This window comes from Ornithodoros turicata, chromosome 9 (assembly GCF_037126465.1).
Source record: "Ornithodoros turicata isolate Travis chromosome 9, ASM3712646v1, whole genome shotgun sequence".
NCBI classification, from domain to species: domain Eukaryota; kingdom Metazoa; phylum Arthropoda; class Arachnida; order Ixodida; family Argasidae; genus Ornithodoros; species Ornithodoros turicata.
In genome coordinates, this window is record NC_088209.1 from 26,877,318 (window position 1) to 26,895,629 (window position 18,312).

Below are 18,312 nucleotides of genomic sequence, written 5' to 3' on the forward strand. Positions count from 1 at the left end.
ATGTTGGACTCTGGAGTTGGAGTTGGATGGGCTAAAAATAATACGGATGTTGGACTCTGTTTTCCAAGAAGCAATGTGTTTTCCCTTTTGCTTCTTGTTACATTCTCTTATACGCTGTTTATTTTCTACCGGTATTGATCTCACTCAGCTTCTCCTACTGGTACATGTACTTTAGAGATACCAATTGGAGTCAGTTCTATGTAGATAAGGTCTGTACCGTGCCGTGGAGTGCATCTCCGTTTGCTCTTGGTCCAAACTTAGAAATGAGTTTTCTGTCTACGTTACGATTAAGAGTTCTGCTCTTGCAGCCTGTTTTCTTTTTCATTCGCTTCCTTCCTGTACACATACACTGTGTTTCGCATAACGTGATAAAAAATCGCATTTAAAAATCTACTTGTTCGAACGTTATGGGTCAACGCTAGTTAGCTTTCGGAGAAATTTCGGAGTTCAATTGGGAAAATTCAATTTCTCGCGAATGAACTTCGATAAAATTGCTGACAAGCAATGGCGAAATTCCCGCAAGATAAATAGCGTTGACCCCATAATGCTCAGACAAGTACATTTTTAATACGATTTTTTATCGCGTTAGGTGACACGGCCTGCCTATCTGCGACGGTGCAGAAATAGACAAATAGTCGTGATATGGCACAACGTATTATTCCTCAGGCACCACATCCCTGCTAGGGGGTCTAAACCCGGAGCTGTACAAGCCAGGCTCCATGAGCAGCATCGGAAGCGGGGGTTCAGGAGGGACGAACGGCGTCTGGGGCGACGACGGAGAGGAACGCTGTTTCCCGGAATCCCACCGTGGTCGGCTCTGGTTCGGCATCGAGTACGACAGCGGCGGGGAGAGACTGGTCGTACGTGTTGTGAAGGCGAGGAACCTGCCTTCGCGCGTCTGCGGCTCCATTAACTGCTGTGATCCTTTCGTCAGGTACAGAATGTGTCTTGCATAATCGTTGATCGCAGGAGAAACCTATAGATATGTGGTGCAAGGCGCGCGCATTATCACCGCTCCTGGCGGCTCATTTGTAAATTACACTCTTAAAAATGAACTTCACCACAAAGCACGCTCCTAGCGAACCATCATCTCGAATGATATCGTTATCTGCCCTGATCTGTCGAAAACAGGAGGCGTACGCCCCTTCTGTGACAATTATGAACAGCATAAGTGTCACAAAAAAGGCGTACGCCTGCGGTTTTCAACAAATCAGGGCAGATAACGATATCATTCGAGATGATGGTTGGCTAGGAGCGTGCTATGCGGTGAAGTTCATTTTTAAAAGTTTATAGGTTCACTTCATGCAGCTTCATCACCTCATCCTCTCGTCATTCATGTAGTAGTAGTTGTAGTTGTCCAGTGATAACTCTCTAAATCGTGGATCATCTAGTGACTCTATGTGTTAAACGCTCGTGATTAGCGGACGCTGTCGGTCCGAACGTAGCCGAGGACGGCTGCGTTCGGACGCAGTTTTGTTGAGACCTCTGTTTTCACAAGAACTGTTTTCGCTTCCTCATTAGGAAGCGAAAACGAATCCACGGGCTGGCAATTGACACCGCTGGATTCGAGATCATCCCTCTTCCTTCTTTACCATGTCATCCTCGTACGGTTGCCATGGTGACAGGAACAAGACAGGGCCTTGCAAGGCGGTATCACATTACGGCGCCTCTCGCTCTTCGAGTAGCGAACACCGGCAGCCTGTTAGTGCAAGCCTATGTCAACACTGTTAACAGGCGTCGTATTCCAAGTAGTGTGGGACACAGTTGTCTCACGCAATAACGCAACGCAATAACGTCTAACGTATACTCTTGAGCTTTCACAAGATTGCGTCAGCTGCATCACGTGCGCTCCTACACTCTTAAAACAAAGCTTCACCACATAGCAGGCTGAAGGCCAGCCATTGTACAGAGTGATACCGCTATCAGTCTTCGCTATTTGTGGAAAGCGCGGGGCGTACACCTTTTTGTGACAATTAACATTTCTGCCTGTCACAAAAAGGCGTACGCCTCCCGTTTTTAACAAATCAGGGCAGAGAACGATGTCATTTGAGATGTTGGTTGGCTAGGAACGTGTTATGTGGTGAAGTTCATTTTTAAGAGTGTAGGCGATATAGACACCATATCGCCTCTGTGAGGTGACAAACTCCAGGAGAGCTCAGTAATTTCTCGCGTCATCAGTGACGTCCATTCCTGCATCTGCTATAAAGGATTATCTTTTTCTCCTCGTCTGTATTTCGTTATTTTCACCCATCGAATTAGAAGGCCGCGCGAGACTTTATTAACGTTCCTCAGGTCCTTTTATGAGATTACTTTATTCTGCTTTCATTGGAAGTTTGTCGTAGTAGTCTGTAGTGTTTTCACGTCCCGAGTGGAAGAATCTCGCTTATATTCAAGAGTGTCAGAGAGAATGTGAGCAGTAAACTTGGGAGCAATTACTGCTCCTCCTCCTTTAGATTGTAGTTACCCCATATTAGTCCCTCAATACTGAAATTTACTCCCCAGCACGATGGAAAGAGTCCATAAACTTCACATAAACTCCCAGCGGCGTGCAAAACTTATGGTTGTGGCAATGTATCTATAGTCCTATTCAACTTAAGAAGGAAAAGAAATCTAGTCCGTCAGCTCTCAAAATATTACTGCGCCGCGGATATAGGATGTCCGGACAGAGTGAGATCACGCTGCCTCCTTGCGCCAGATAATGTAATCCATCATACTCACTCTGCTTCCGTATTGGCTGTTAAGACTGGCAGCATGCCACTAGGCTGCGGCAGAAAGTGCGCTCTCCCACTGATGGCGCATGCTGGTACGTGGCGCTGCACTATTTCTCCTGGCGCGCTATTGCGTCTCCTTATCTCCAACGGCGTATGTAGTTGGCGGACTAGATTTCTTTTCCCTCTTAAGCTGAACACGACTATAGCCCCCAAAAGGACTAAAATCGCCCGAGCAAATTTTTGATGTACCACATACATCGATACGTTCTGCGTGAGCCAAAAGTTAAATTATAAAATTTCCTCATTTATCGTCACTTCACGTGTTTGCTGTTGTTGGTGCACTCTCGTTCTTAGTCACACCTAGAGACATTCGTTTGAATGTGGCATTTCTACTACACCGACCGGTACGGTATGCGACTTTGTAAAGTTCACGCACCAGCAACGCGACCGGTAATGTTCAACGCTATTCCATCACCTGTTGCATCCCCGCTAACGTTGCCTCACCATTACCAGTGACAGTCATAATTACTATATGCGTGGATTTATTACATCACGCTCGATGACACATTAATGACACTACAGGGCTTAACGCCATTTCGCTATTCCCCTTTCCATTTACAAGGCGCCATGTTAAAGTGAAGCATCAACAGTTTTGCCTCTGTGGCTAGAAGCCCGTGCACAATAAACGTTATCCGCACAGCAATTTCTGCAGAAACACTTCGGCAGTGATAACCTGTTTTGTTCACGTCGATCTTACAACGCCTTTCATCGTGATGGAGCGCCCCCTTGCGGCATAATACTTGCACCTTAGTACGAAGCGACACGTGGCGAGGCAAAGAAAGGCATCAAGAAATTGCCTGCTTTCGGACTATCGTTCGTATAAGTGTTAGGAAATCCCACGAGGGAAGCACGAAAATTGCGATTCCGATGCGCGCGAAATTGGTGCAGACGCCGCGGAACTGGAGCCCATGTCACATTACGTGGGAGTAGCCAATCAACAAGCATTCCCTTCTTGTTGGGCCCAATTGCGTTTTCCAGGCCCATTGTTGCAACGCAGTAAAATGATTGCATCAGATGGCACGTTGTATCGTTCGCAATGGATTGGTACAAAATGGCTCAGCATAAAAGATTATTGTTGCTCGATTGCGGGAAAATCTGGGAGGCACTGTGACAGCTGGCAGCAGGCAATACGATCGGCAGGAAGTTTTATCTAACGCGTCAGAAAATGGTAACAAAAGCCACATACACCGCATATTCACACGAGTGACATTCTCCAGGATCCCTAGAATACAACAGCGGAAGATGCGAAAAACGTCATCGCTTTCTGCTGTCACGTGAGCTCGAGCGCCCACCGTCGTGTCTTCACGTGCACTTCTAACCGTGGGAAATATCCTGCGACACAGCCACAAGATATTCCGTAGCAGACGACAGGAAAGGACTTTAACGGTGTCGTCTGCTAAGTGTGTAGTGCGCCACCCCGATATTCCGCACCGCGTGAACGCTCAGCATGGCACGGGAAGGAACTTCGGCTCACGTGAGCAGTGTTTTCGCTTTTTCTTCCACTGGAATCTTCCGTGACGATGTCGCTCGGGTGAATGCACGGAGAAACACAGAGATGAATCGATGAACATGCACATACAGAAATATCATCATTGGGTCGCCTCAGTGCAACAAGCGTCGCGTCTTACTGGTTGTTCCGTTCGCGCTCCGTTCGTTTCTATACACTCAGCCCACACATGCAGTCCGTCGACTCCTCGGTTGCCTTCTTCAATGCGTGTCGCTGCAATCGTCAGGGGGAATCACTGCAGCGCCGCCTCCGTCTCAACGTTGCCAACGGCACCCCATTGCTTCTTTACAAAATGAGCCAATCCAGCTCCCCCTTGTGTTCCAGCTGTGGCGAGGTGGCCATCACATTCCTCATTATCTTCTGCACTGCCAGCAGCACCTTCCCCAACGACAAGCCCTCCGTCGCCGTCTAATGCAGCTTGGGTGCAACGCAATGTCCATCTCCATGGCCACCCTCCTTGATCCCGTCCCTCGGCGTGGGCCGTCACCACAGCCCTACTCCACTTCCTGAAAGACTCGGCTCCTGCGTCTGCCCTCTGATTGGGCTTTCTTGTGCCGTGTCGTGCCTGTGCTGCACTAACTGTTCTTCTTTCTTTCTTTCTTTTTTGTTTATTATCAGTTTCATTCTTCTTTTTTTTTTGGAATAGCAAGCTGGCATTAGCCTTGCTGACATTTCCATTTTTCTTTCTTTTCATTCTTAACATATCCCCCCCCCCCTCAACCCACACTGGCGCACTACAGTGGCCAGCACGAAAACGACGCGCTTGATTCATATCTCATGTATAACGATCATGGTAGCGACATGAAGGTTCATTGTAGAGTTCGTCTTTCTTTCTTCTTACATTTGGCTTCATCCTTTGTGTGCTGATTCAATCTTTCCAGTAATCTTCTACTCTTCGGCCTTGTCGTGCGCTTCTGTGCTGCCTGCGACAGCGGACTTCAATTAATCAGGAGCATGGATGTGACAGAAGCATATGTTAGAACAAAAAAGAAGTCGCGCCTATGGAAGCTCAGAAGAGAATGGTTAGAAGTATCATACGCCGCAGCACTCAAGCGCGATGGGAAACGTCTCGTAGAATTTCAAATTACACAGACACGCATACAAAAAGAAAGAAGAGCAGACACAGTTCGTTTCCGACCAGACGTATTTCCCGTAATTGCGGTGACACATAGAGAACCATCCGATGACGCAGTTTCAATCGAAGGCCTTATTAGGGAACTTCATGCCTCGACCTTCTAAGGAATAAAAATATATGGGATTCATTTCCCCCGTCCCAATAAATTAGGGAGCGCATTGAGTTTCTGTCTCTTTTCAGAATATATTTAATGCCTGATGAGAGGCGCTACCTCCAAACCAAATGCAAGAAAAAGACTTGTAATCCAATTTTCGATGAAAGCTACGTGTTCCAGGTAAGAGACAGCGGCCACATTGACTTTTTAAGTGCTTCTTTCGCTTTTTCTTAAGTGGCAGTTCGGAAAAGTACGTAGCCACGTATTGCTTTTCTTTTTTTTATCTTTCTCTCTCTCTCTCTCTCTCTCTAACCCCTCGAGGTGTGATCCACGCACACACACACTATTTACATTTCTTCATGTAACTGTGTGAAGTGTACAAGAGCATACGTCTCTCCATATCTTTTTATTCTACTTCTCAACTTGTAGACTACTATACTATGCTACTTATCTACTCATCAACAAGAACATACGTACGCCGTACGTTTTCTCCTTTTTTTTTTTCGTTTCTTATCAACTCAACTCAACATACGTACGCGTGAGACGGGTGTAAGCAAGATGTATGGCTATGTACACATGATTTACTGCATAAGTGGTTAATATACTGTAACGGTGGCACGCCAGCGATAAAGTACTACCACACGTGCCGCTGATGTCTCTTTCTGTGTTAGCGTATCGTGGTGCTATACCCTTGAACTATTAGCTGTATCCGCATCGCAAACCGTAACCGAGAAGCAAAAACGGGGGACTTACAAAGGCCCTACACTCTTAAAACAAAGCTTCACCACATAGCACGCTCCTAGCCAACCATCATCCTGATTGACAACGTCCTCGCCCCTGATTTTTTTAAAACGGGAGGCGGAGCGTATTCTGTGCCGTGCATAATGGCACAAAATAGCCCCCCCCCCCCCCCCCCCGTTTTCAACAAATCAGGGTCGAGAACGTTGTCATTCGGGATTATGGTTGTCTAGGAGCGTGCTATGTGGCGAAGTTCATTTTTAAGAGTGTATATTATAATATGTGATGAAAGATGGAAGTCACTGAAAAGGTTAGCCAGCTGTAGGACTCGAACCCACATCTTTATGTTCATTATAATGTGTGTTTGCTGCACTTTCGCGGCACGTGACATAACGAATCCCCGGACTGTCACGTTATTAACATTCCCTGCGTCACTGCACAACGCAATACCTGATGTGTATCGGAAGCAGCCTTACTGGCCGTCCGGGTCTGTATTGCGTATTAATGGTTCCAGATCCCGGCAAAGGCACTAGAGGAGCGAACGCTCAAGCTAACCGTGTACGACAATGACCGGGGCAAAAGACACAACGTCATAGGCCACGTGGTGTTCCCGTTGAGAGAGCTCGACATCACGTCCAGCGAAGCGGTACTGACGTGGCGGGACCTGGAGACTGAACTGGACGTGGTAAGCGACGTTGAGCAACGAATGTCGCTCTTCGTGCTTTTTGTTGCGATGTGCTGCTTGCGACACATTTGTCGTTCAACAGCTCGTGTTGGGTTTTGTCGACTTCATACGGGCTGTATACCAATTTTGTGTGTGACTTGTCTGTGTGTGCATTGTGTACCAACACTCTTTTCCCCGAGTTGTTTGAATTCTGTACCAGCATTGTGTCTGAATGTGGGCCGTATGGATGCTATTAGTCAAGAGAAATAATCTTTTAACAGCTGGGGATTTCAGATTGGGTAGACACTGAGTTGTCGATTTGAGACAGCTATGTCGCAAGCAGCACACTAATGCACTGGCCAAACTGAAGTTACCAGAACACTTAGTGCCGCGTGATGTCCTTGCCAGGCATATTGTCTTTGTCATGTGGACTCTGTTGGACCGCTTTCACGATGTGTTGTTATGTCTATCTCAACTTGTCTTTACCATCTTCAACAACCAGTCCAGGAGTCGAAAAAAAAAAGCTTCCCTTGCCTATCTATTGGCATCGAGAACCACTAATAAATTTATCTTCCAATTAAGAGGGTGAAACTGCCGTTGCTGGAACATTCGGCAGGGTTTTCCAAACCGGGTTCGAACCCGCACGAGGTGCGTCGTGCTCCTCGAAGGGCAGAATTGAAGGAAAGAATTAATCCACAGACCGACCACCCTTGTGTCGTGACGAAGGTCCACGAATTGCGGTTAAGGCTTTGGGATATTAGTTATAAAAAGAAAGGAAAAAGGCCTGTGACATATGTGGTCACCCGTTAGCAACAGGTTCCATTCATACGTTATTATTATGTCATGTCTGCCACAACTGCGAAGATGACCTCTCCACTGAGGCCGAGCAAACAGCATTTAGAAACACGTCTAGCATCATTTACTATTTTTAATGGCTTTTTTCCCTCTTTATATATATATATACAGGGTGTCTCAGTTAAATCCCCGGGCTAAATAATTCGCAAACGGGTGCGCCAATCAAAGAACGTTCTTTACTTTTGTCCTGACGAAGGCGGAGCTTCCGCGGAAACGTAAACAACCCCTTTAGCATTCCAAGTATCTTAAATGTAAATAAATAAGCTGTGGCGTGTTGGCGATGAGGTTTTGAGTTTGGGCTATGTAACAAATACATATAGATATGGCTGCATCTTTGGACATTTCGCCGAACGCGATTACATGCGATTCCCGAACGCCAGTACTCGTTCCGGGTTCATTGGAACTTCTTCCGTCCTCTCCTCTCTCTTTCGTTCTCTCTCCTCTCCCTACTTCTCTCTCCACAACTGCTACGGACGGCCTACACGCCTGTCGATGTCGATGGCGGCTCAATGAAGCTATCGCTCCGAAACTGCGTCGCGACGTCTTCTTGCATCACCGCACAAATCTCGCGTTGAACAACATCGAGGATCGAAGGTAGTTCACGAACGAGGTCACCACCTTGCAAAATATCGAATTTCAACGTGGCAGGTCGTTCCTCTCCTTCACAGTGAAGGCTTATCTTGCCAGAACAGGGAAAATATTCTCCGTTGCGCCAAACACAGGTTGCCCGCAGCTCCCACTTAGCAACACCCCATTTTTCACGTTTCGAAGATCGCCTATATTTTGTTTGCCTCGTCAAACTTCGGCGCCGTTAAACCGTCGTAATTTGAGTCGCCCCGGAGAACTTTTAGGGCGCAGCTGGGAAACACAAAAAGAATGCCGGGAGCTTAGGAAGGAGCGAGAGTTTAATTAGCGGAAGCGGGCAATTCAATATTTTACTAGGGTTCGCTGGCATACATAAATAAAAAGGTTTAGTGGCTCTGCTGCGGAATCCGAGTTCGCCTCGATAATCCGTCGCTTCTAACCTCGCTTCAGTGACAGGGAAACAAGGCTTGAAACACACCTGTGTGGGAAATGGGGAGTAGGGAGGTAAGCGAAAACCCAGCGACGCGCGTTTTCTGTAAATAAACAGGTATTTTTTATTTACTTTTTTAAATTTTATTGAGTTTGATTATGGAAAAAATTATTATTGGTTATGCCATACAAAGTACACAGTGGAGGCCTCGTACACGTAGCGTAGCTAGATTTCCTCCCTCAGCAACAACGCAACAGTAAATCACTTCGGTATTCTGAAAAATAGTCATATAGCTTCGAAAAGAAACTATTAGCACGTGCTATTAGGTATTTCTCACCCGTTTTCCGAGCTTGTAGACTTTATGGTGAGTTGTGCTATCGAGACAGTGTACTATGGGCTCGCGTGCAGTGTTGGTGCTCAAGGTATTATCGGGATCCTTGTTCCGCTCTTTATTCGTGTCGTCATCGCGTTTCGTTGCACTTGCAACAGTTGGGGGAGTCATATGCGAGAAGGTTGGTTGTTTTAAAGGAAGAAAAATTGGCCCAACTCTAAAGTGGTCCTGCTGTTCCGGCACGCTTAGGAAACGGGGGGACGGGAAGTTTCGGGCAGCGTTGTAGATTTCTGCTTTTGGGAAGTGGGAGACAAGAGACAGTCTGGGTGTGTCTGAATTCATCGATGGATGCGCCCCATCTCCTCCATTTTTTTTTCTCTCTCTCTTTCTAAATTCAGTTCACTTCAGTTCAATTTTACAGGCGCGTTCTTTGCGATTCTTTTCTTCCTCAGAGTCAACCGGGACAAGGGGAGCTGCTGGTGAGCCTCAGCTACAACGGGAATATGGAGAGACTGACAGTAACAGTTTTCGAAGCACGAAGTGTGAGGCCGCCTCCCGAGGCTCCTTCGCAACCACCAGGTACAGACTCACTTCACTGCGTGACGTCATAGCGATGCGGTGGCGCTGCTGTCCTGTTTGGTGGGCAAAAATCGCGCGATCGTCCAGTCAATGGGTGTTTTCGGTCGTTATTAAAGGCAAGTCGCAAAGTGGTGTTGCTACGCAACCAGTGTTTCGGTGGCACAGCAATGGATTATGTTGCCCTTCTCAAACTCCGTGGCCTCACCAATAAAGTCCACAGACGTCGCTACAACGAACGCTGGTTTTACCTGGAATTCGATTTTTAATTTTTTTATTCTTATTTTTTTCTGCCGTTCTGAAATGTCCTCGCGTTGTACGGCAGATTCTACTACTGTAAGGTGACTTCAAAAATTTCGGAAATCAATTCTGAGAATTCAATCTCTCGCGAAGTAAATTTCATAAAAGTGTTTCACAGGTAACGGCAAAATCTCCACCGAGATAAATAGTGTTGACCCCCGTAATGTTCAGATATAGCAGATTTTTAAATACGATTTTTTATCACCTTAGGTGAAACACGCTGTATATCTAAATTACAATATAATCTAACGTGAGCTATATTAACAATATAGTTTCAAAAATGCAAACAAGAATAATCTTACGGTCGACTTGATTTAATGGAATACAAAACCAACATTTGGGTTATGTTGGAAGATTTTGGGGGAACGTTCTTAATATCTTTTGCGAGCCATTCGTTTTCAAAGTGTAATGGCAGTCTGTCTCCCGTGGTGAACATTTGCAGATACTTTGGTGAAGGTCAGTTTCCTCTTGGACAATAAGACAGCCAAAACCAAGAAGACAGCCGTGGTCAAACGAACATGCGACCCAAAATATATGGAATCCTTCGCGTTCCGCGTCCCTACCTCATCTCTGGATGCCGCCAGTGTCGTTCTCAAGCTCAACTGCGCGGGACAGACGAACAAAGGTGCGGAACGATATTTTGAAAGCTCGCTCATTGCGAAGCCTCGCTCTGACCTCTCGTTTCGTCCTTGCCGCATGTGCAAGGATATTATGCGGAATATTCCTGTGCAATATACCGTGGCATCCAATTTGACATTCGGCAGGTTTGCAGAAGTGTGTTCTTATTTATCACCAAAGGAACTTTTTCAGCCATTTTCGTACCTGACCGTTTGAATGTGATTAAAGAAACTGCCTGGAGCTGTTGACGGATTTTGATATTAGAGTTGTGTTCGGCTGTAAGATACCTGATGCAGATATCGTATGCAAAATTTTAGTCAGCAAAGCAGCTTGGTGTTTTAGATGAATAGCAAAAATTAACGGCATGTTCTCAGTCGGTGTTCAGTTGTCACGGTGACGTAAGCATTAGCTACCGCACTTTGGCAGACGTCACAAGTGTGTGCGGCCGAGATAAAGGTGATTAAGAACTGTTTTGGGATGTGGAAAAGCATAATCAGCATCTCGAATCCGTAGTTTGACGGCCTGGCAGAACAGAAACCGGGGCGCCACGGTAGCGAGAGCGCTGGTTAGAAGAAGGTTCAATTGGCTAATTGGCTAAGATAATTGGCTGCGGATTCAATTGAAATATATGAAAGCATGTGACAGTGCTTCTTTTTATCTTTTCGCTTTCGTCTGTGACTCTGCTGGTCAAAATATCCTACCGGTGGACCTTTTTACGACATAAAACCGCGTCCGAAAATAGTTTAGTCAAATATAGAACGAGGATAATACCAGGGTACACTGAAGGATACATCAATTTTCCATTTTGTTCGCCAGCAGTATTTGTACACACCTGTTGCGAAAAGCGTGCCCCACAACAAATTCACAAGGCCATGACGATAATACTATAATATATATATATATATATATATATATACAGGACGGTTACGATGGTGTAACGCGAGTTTCAGCGGTAGCTGTTGTGTGTGGATGTTGACAGTTTTATTGCTGATAAATGCACAACTACTTTAATGTGACGAGTACTGCCTTGTGATCTGTGAAGTGAGTGATGATGTGTAGAGCTGGGATTAGCGGGACAAAAATATTACTAAAATCGGGACAAAAGCGGGACAGGAAACGCTGAAAAACCGGGACACTTTCCGGGACGACGTACCCAGTTCTGAATATATCAAAACTGCTTTTATTAGCTTTAGATTATTTTAACTCGTTCTGCATCACCGAAACCGAAACCAAAACCGAGGGTTTTGTGATACAACCACAGTGATTTCCCGATTTTCCTTCCCGTTACCGCTGTAAAGAAAATCTTCCGTTTCTTTTCTCTGAACTCCCAGACCATATGCTTCTTCGTCCATCTTTTGGGTTTCACGCTGCTGATGCTACAGTTCTCGGTAAAATGTGCGCATCGAGGTGAACTAAATAATATACGAGGCAACAACATTCGTTGCGATTCTGGCGCTCTCCGCTGATTTTCGTTAACCCAGTCACGTTTGAAGCCCACATCACGTTGTTCCTCCTATACGAGGCGTTGCGCTTCGAGCGTAAAACGCAGTAATAGCAGAGTGTAGTATCGGCGTTTGAAGTTACGGGACTACATTTACGCGTTCTTCTTTTAACTCTTACTTTTGGACATCATACACTACGGAAGTCAACTTTACCGCAACAACTGCTATGTAGGCTTACAGTATGCTTTCTTTACGTCTTGTTTCCGCGTTTGTTGTGATGGCGCTCTTGTTAGTGTTCTTGTGCTACGGTGGATATATTTCACACCAGCTTTGTTGGCATCTTGCGAATCAGTTAGAGTCCATACAACTGCACCGAGGAGCTTCACCACCGTGTTGCGCAATTCCAGTTTTCAACTGTACTACTGGGTGATTCCATCTCAACTCAGGCAGTGTGGTCCGAACACCATCACCGATTTCCGCAGAAAAAATATATACCGTACCGCAACATGCATGCACACAGGAGCAATAAATATTTTGGTTTAATGTGTTGTGGTCCGCCAGAAAAAAAAAATCCAAAAGAAATTGACTCGGTGGCGGAGCTTTCTGACGGAGCGACTTTGACATTTTACTTCTCGCCAGCGGACGGTCCCAAACTATAGATTTTTTTTTTGCACAATATGTCAGGTACTTCTGTTTCAATACTGTGCATAGTTTTTGTGCATAGTTTTTAGTTTTTGTTGGGTCTGCGGTTAACCGTGGAGGACATCATATTTCTGTAAAAAAATAAGTGAGGTTCGCTTGGCAAATTCCAAAGTTCAATTGAAAAAAAAATTTCTGCAATTAAAAATTGTCCAAAGCCTTCCTCAATGATGGCAAAAGTTTCCAGGAGGTAAATGCCAAAAGTCCGACAATCCTCCGGCGAGTACAACGCCAGTTACATTTTTTTATCACCTTAGGTGAAACACCCTGTATATTTTTTTCAAGGGAAATCGGTGATGGTGTCCGGACCACCCTGCCTGAGTTGAGATGGAATCATCCTACTATACAAATGAACTCCCAAGAGGTCAGCTCCACAAACGATTCCATATGCTCCCGTGATTGGCTTACTCGGGTGCCTCCGGATGTAGTGCGCCCGCATGCTTCAAGCTGCTGCTTTTACGCTGACCGCGTCGCGGAGACGACTTGCTTAGAGCACATCCGCGTGCGTTTAGACAAACACGGAAAATATTCGCGTTTACAAAGCATTTTCTCCGCTGGCGGAGACGTACATACCTCTGTGACTATAGCCCTTTGTGTTGTCTCGGAGTATAGCGAGACGAAAGCAAACCAAAAGATACCATCAAAAATTGCGTTTATTAAAAGAAGCCCGAAAATGCATAAGCGCTCAACTTGGAGCTGGTTATGAAGCGTGGAAGCCTAATGAACGCAGAGGAGAATCTTCTATATTATGTCATGACGAGGTTTGAACCATAAACGCAGATACCACGCAGCACACGTAAAGTTTCAGCTGCTCCTCATCTCTTGTTATTGTCTCTGTTTTTTTTCTGTTTTTTTTTCTTGCAAAAAGGAAAAGGGTGTGCTAGTCTACATCCACAATAATGAGGGAAGTGAATGTTGGCGTACGTGTGGCAAAGGTACACTAATACGTACCTAATAGGCTATTGAATCAATGCAGTCGCTCCTCACGAATTACGCTATTTAGCGAACCGGGAAACAGAAAACATGGTCTTTAGAAAATGTTCCACTTCGCGCTGAAACTCCGAAACGAAGTCGACGAAGCCTTTCATTACTCTCCTGCCAGCGAACCCGAGGGACGGAACGCTTAATACAATATTTCTAGACAGCGCGGAGTCGAACGTATAGAAATCTTCCATGCATATGATAATTATCCACGATGTTCAGAAACGGCAAAAAGCCGTGACGCCGTATTCAGAAATTAGGGATCGAAATATGGGAAGACATAGCGAGAGTACTGAAGGGAAATGAATAGGGTATGCTCTTTCTCGGGAGAGGGAATTTAATTATCCCAAAATAGCAGATAAGCGATAGCTTACGTTGTCCGATAATTGAATTGTTGCGGACACTACCAGGAGAGCGAATGCATCGTGTATCATGTTTATTGATCACATTATGTTTATTGATAATATCATGTATGCGCACCTGAATGTTTAAAGGAGAGCCTCGAGGGAAACAAAAGTGCTGCCCAGTCAGAGGAATGTCACGGATTCCAACAGATCCAAATCAATGTCTGTCTGTCTGTCTGTCTGTCTGTCTCTCTCTGTGTGTGTGTGTGTGTGCGCGCGCGTGCGTGCGTGTGCGTGTGCCGTGCAGTGGAGGACTATTACCCAACACTATGTTATATTACACTATATTACCCAACACTGTGTCTTCTCGCTTCCTTTACAATGATCTTAGTCGCTTATGAGCCATGAAGCATCAACTTCCCATCTCCAACGGTGGCCATATTGCAATTTCGATAAAACAAAGAGCTCAACGCACGAACCTTACTATGTCATCGAAGAATACCATGAAATACCACAAAATACCACGCCTGTAATCAATCAACATAGCGCGTTAGAATGCTTCCAAGTTACTTTGTCGTAAATGCTTCCGTTCTCTGGATTGGATATGTATGCATTTATTAGTCAGATTTAGTGCATTCGCTATCGCCTTTGCGTACGTAAGGGACAGTGTGGTAGTTTTCCGCATTGCGCAAAGCTCTTTATGTTTAGTACGTGCGCAGAACAGCGAACGCTATCCCTTACGTACACAAAGGCGACAGCGTACGATGCACTAAACCTCTTGACGCAACCGTTCGTAGCTGCCTGTGAAGGGTACTCTACCACATAGAGAGTCAAAGTGAGGAGAAGCCTACTTCACAGAAGACGTGAATATGTTTATCTTCCTTGTTGATCAACGCTTATCGAATGCGTCTACGCGCTGCGTCATATTTACTTTGTCTGTTCTTATTGCTTAAAAAAAAGCTCTTGGTTGACAGTGACCCTCAAAACGTTCGTTACTTGATCGGGAAATGAACGACTGCATGTTTGTATCTTAAGAGGAGAGCGGATTCTGCACCATCATTTCCACTCTGTGTGAATTATTGGGGACGCAACACAGTAAAACTCTGCTAGCTTTTCTGTCAGGCTGGATATGACACTACATTATTCCCACTGTGCTATACCATTCTGTATTTCCCAGTTCCGTGCCTAACCGTCCCGTACAATACTACTCATTTACTGCTATACTCTAACAATTAATTTTAAGAGTAACACCTCACCGGCTAGGATTACTCTGCCCCTTCAAATCTGCCCTAGCAAATAGGGTGTTCACTTTTATCCGTTATAGCTTTTTTTTTATAAAAAAAAGCTATGAAAGCTACATAGATGCCGTTTTTGCACGTGAGTTCTACGGTCGGGCGGACATCCCTTGAGAGTATGTAATTGCAAGGTGACTAATTACCTAGAGTTCATTAATTAACCATTTAATTTGTTGGGGATGAGACAGAGACAGCCGGAGCGATCAACTGTAGTAGTTTACCCTGGGTGAAGCCCTGGCTGTTTGGCACCAAACTAACAAGAAAATAACAACGGCTCGCAGGCTGAAGTTTTTTGGCGCGAGAATCCAACAGGTGGTCGGAGACCATTTCATCGTCGTCTGCTACATCGCCCCCCCCCCACCCCCACCCAACTGGAGGCAGCGCAAAGCTGTCTGACCATGTGACTGTCTTGATGGAGTGGGTCAAGGATGGTGGTGAAGGGCTGGAGTTACAGTGGTTCATGCGAAGAACGTCGGAGGTGGCCGGTGCTTCAACGTACGCTGGCTTGAGACGGTCCACGCTTATCGTGTCTTCAGTACCGTTGACGCGGTAGTCCTTGCCGAAGCGTCCGATGACCGGGTGGGGACCGGAGTACGGAGGAACGAGGGACTTCCGGACGGCGTCAGTGCGGATGAACACATGGGTCGCCGTTGGAAGATCCAGCGGGACGAAAGGGGTGTAACAGGTTGAAGAACGTGGGGAGCGGCGTCGTGATATGCCGAGTCGTTGAATCGCTGAGCGAGGAGCGTCACCGCCTAGCGAGTCCTCGGAAGAACTAGGCACTGTACCTTCAGCATGGCTTCCGAGGATATGCGTTGGTGGTCTTGGGAAAATTTGGGATGGTACTGGGCCGAATTACGCCGAACAACTTCGGGCACAGCGATACAGCAGGGTGGGAGACGATCCTCGCTGAAATCCATGCTATATTTTAAAGATCACGAAATTAGCGCGTGCCGTGAAATATATCCATCGTCTAATTTCGCTATGAAAATGAGACGAAACGAAAACAGCGCACCTCAGGTGCGCATGACCTTCACCTACGGAGGCGTATCTGGGCGGCAAAGCGGTTGATCTGGCCAGCAGATGAGCACCTACTCCAATCATCTCCATCGCTCCAAAGCACGTGGCGTGGGCGTGGCTTCGGCTCATTTGCATATCAAAATTCGGCGATAGATTTTTCAACGCCTGTGCGCGTTTTAGAATTCGTTGAAAATGCTTCAACGAGGATTGTCTCTTATTCTACTATACTCGCTTTTGCCCAGAACCCCTGAATTGAAGAGTAAATTAATAAATTTTATGTAATTATTCACCTTGTTGTTACATCACACTTACAACATCTATGTTGCGCTCTTCATAGCTTTTTTTCTTAAAAGAATCTCTAACAGATAAAAATGAACACCCTGTATACCGAACTGTAACGTTGGCTTTATCGTCATGTCGAGCACAGATAAACGCAGAGCGATAATGGGCTTGGGAAGTACGGACAGAGGTAATTCAGTGTAATGACAATCATTGCTCATAACGGCATTACGAACTCAAGCGATTTGGATTGGATTGGATTGGATTGGTTTGGATGGGAACCCTAGCGATTTGCTGTGAGGAATATAGTACTGCTCTATGGTACAGCATTTGACGACGAAACCGTTTCTAAGCGCCGCGTGAAACCCTTCATCACAGATTATCGGCTTTATAGGGGGTCCACCAGACGCAGATACGTAGCTCGTGAAGGGATGAAACAACAGAGAGGGCTATACCAATCGATAGGGATTTGTTGCGTTCGAGCGGCTCCAAAACCATTTGTCTGATTGCCCTTTGCGGAAAAGGACTGAGATTGCCGGGTCCAAAAATAAACTATGGCCGAAAGGGATGAACAGAGGGCGAAAGTAAACAGCCATTTGTTGTTAGCATTTAGTATTATCTCTTTCTAGACGAGTGCGCTGTCATTGGAAGGACAATGAGAAGGGTAATCTACTAGCATTTATTACTTTAACTACATAGTTATTTGGATGACTGACTCGTAAAAAAAAAATATCGGTACAAAGACACGCAGACTGGACCTGGCGCGTACCATTTCGGTCGACGAACGTTGTCTATTTATTGTACTTGTCTTACAGCGTTCAATTAGTTTCAGTTTCCTTATAGCGCGACAGCGTATGGTTTTATTTTTCAGTATTCCGTACCCTCTTTTCCCTTTTTTACATCATATATACTCATCACGCATTCATTTACATACTCACTATATGCGTGTGTATAATTTAATTTTATTTCAAACTTTCACTGTCCACGTATCACAATAGTGACCTGCTTTGGCAGCCTCCGCAGCCAGTGACTGGATAAAGAACTCAAACCTATAGCAACTTATATCTGCGCTGTATATTCTCTTACGCAGGTGATAAATGCTTGGGCCGAGTAGTGCTGGGAGGCTTCATGTTCGCCCGAGGAAAAGCGCAACATCATTGGAACCAGGCCGTGTCTCAGGCACCGAAGCAAGTTCACCAATGGCACAAGTTGACCTGAGTCAGTCATCAGCGATGAAAACTCCGACCGCTAAACGGCGCAATAGAAAAGCTTCACGTCGCAATAGTACAGTAATGAAGACACCAACGTGGCACTGCGTACTAAACATATTTGGCAAACGCATCTCAAACGTTAAAAGAACAATGAATTTCGTGGAACGATATGAGACACCACTATATGCTATCAGGAGTCCTGTGCACGTGGTCACCACCTGGTGAGAAAATGGTCATCTCCGTGTATGTACCCTTCCCTAACTTCTTGTGGCTGTCCTGGTGACGTACACAGTCATGATAGCGGGATCAACGCGGCTAGCTCGCAAGGAAAAACGGAAGCGTCGCGAGCGTGACGTCCTAGCGACGTGGCGCACTGTCCAGTAAGGCACACCCTCAACTATTGGGACACAAGAATTCTAGAGGGCTTTGTATTATGG

At 45.7% G+C, this 18,312-nt stretch overlaps 1 protein-coding gene and 1 long non-coding RNA gene across 2 annotated transcripts in view; one reads left to right on the plus strand and one right to left on the minus strand.

Moving 5' to 3' along the window:
• The window catches only part of LOC135368472 (synaptotagmin-15-like), a 93,199-nt gene extending 75,036 nt beyond the window's left edge, over positions 1-18,163 (plus strand). Inside the window, exons 4-9 of the mRNA XM_064601792.1 lie at positions 667-934; positions 5,594-5,687; positions 6,760-6,930; positions 9,563-9,689; positions 10,429-10,611; positions 17,755-18,163. Coding sequence (XP_064457862.1) covers positions 667-934; positions 5,594-5,687; positions 6,760-6,930; positions 9,563-9,689; positions 10,429-10,611; positions 17,755-17,882 — 971 coding nt within the window. The 3' untranslated portion in view covers positions 17,883-18,163. The remainder of the gene's footprint in view (positions 1-666; positions 935-5,593; positions 5,688-6,759; positions 6,931-9,562; positions 9,690-10,428; positions 10,612-17,754) is intronic.
• LOC135368476 (uncharacterized) overlaps positions 1-18,312 on the minus strand; it is a 148,749-nt gene that overhangs the window by 122,867 nt on the left and 7,570 nt on the right. The window lies entirely within an intron of this gene.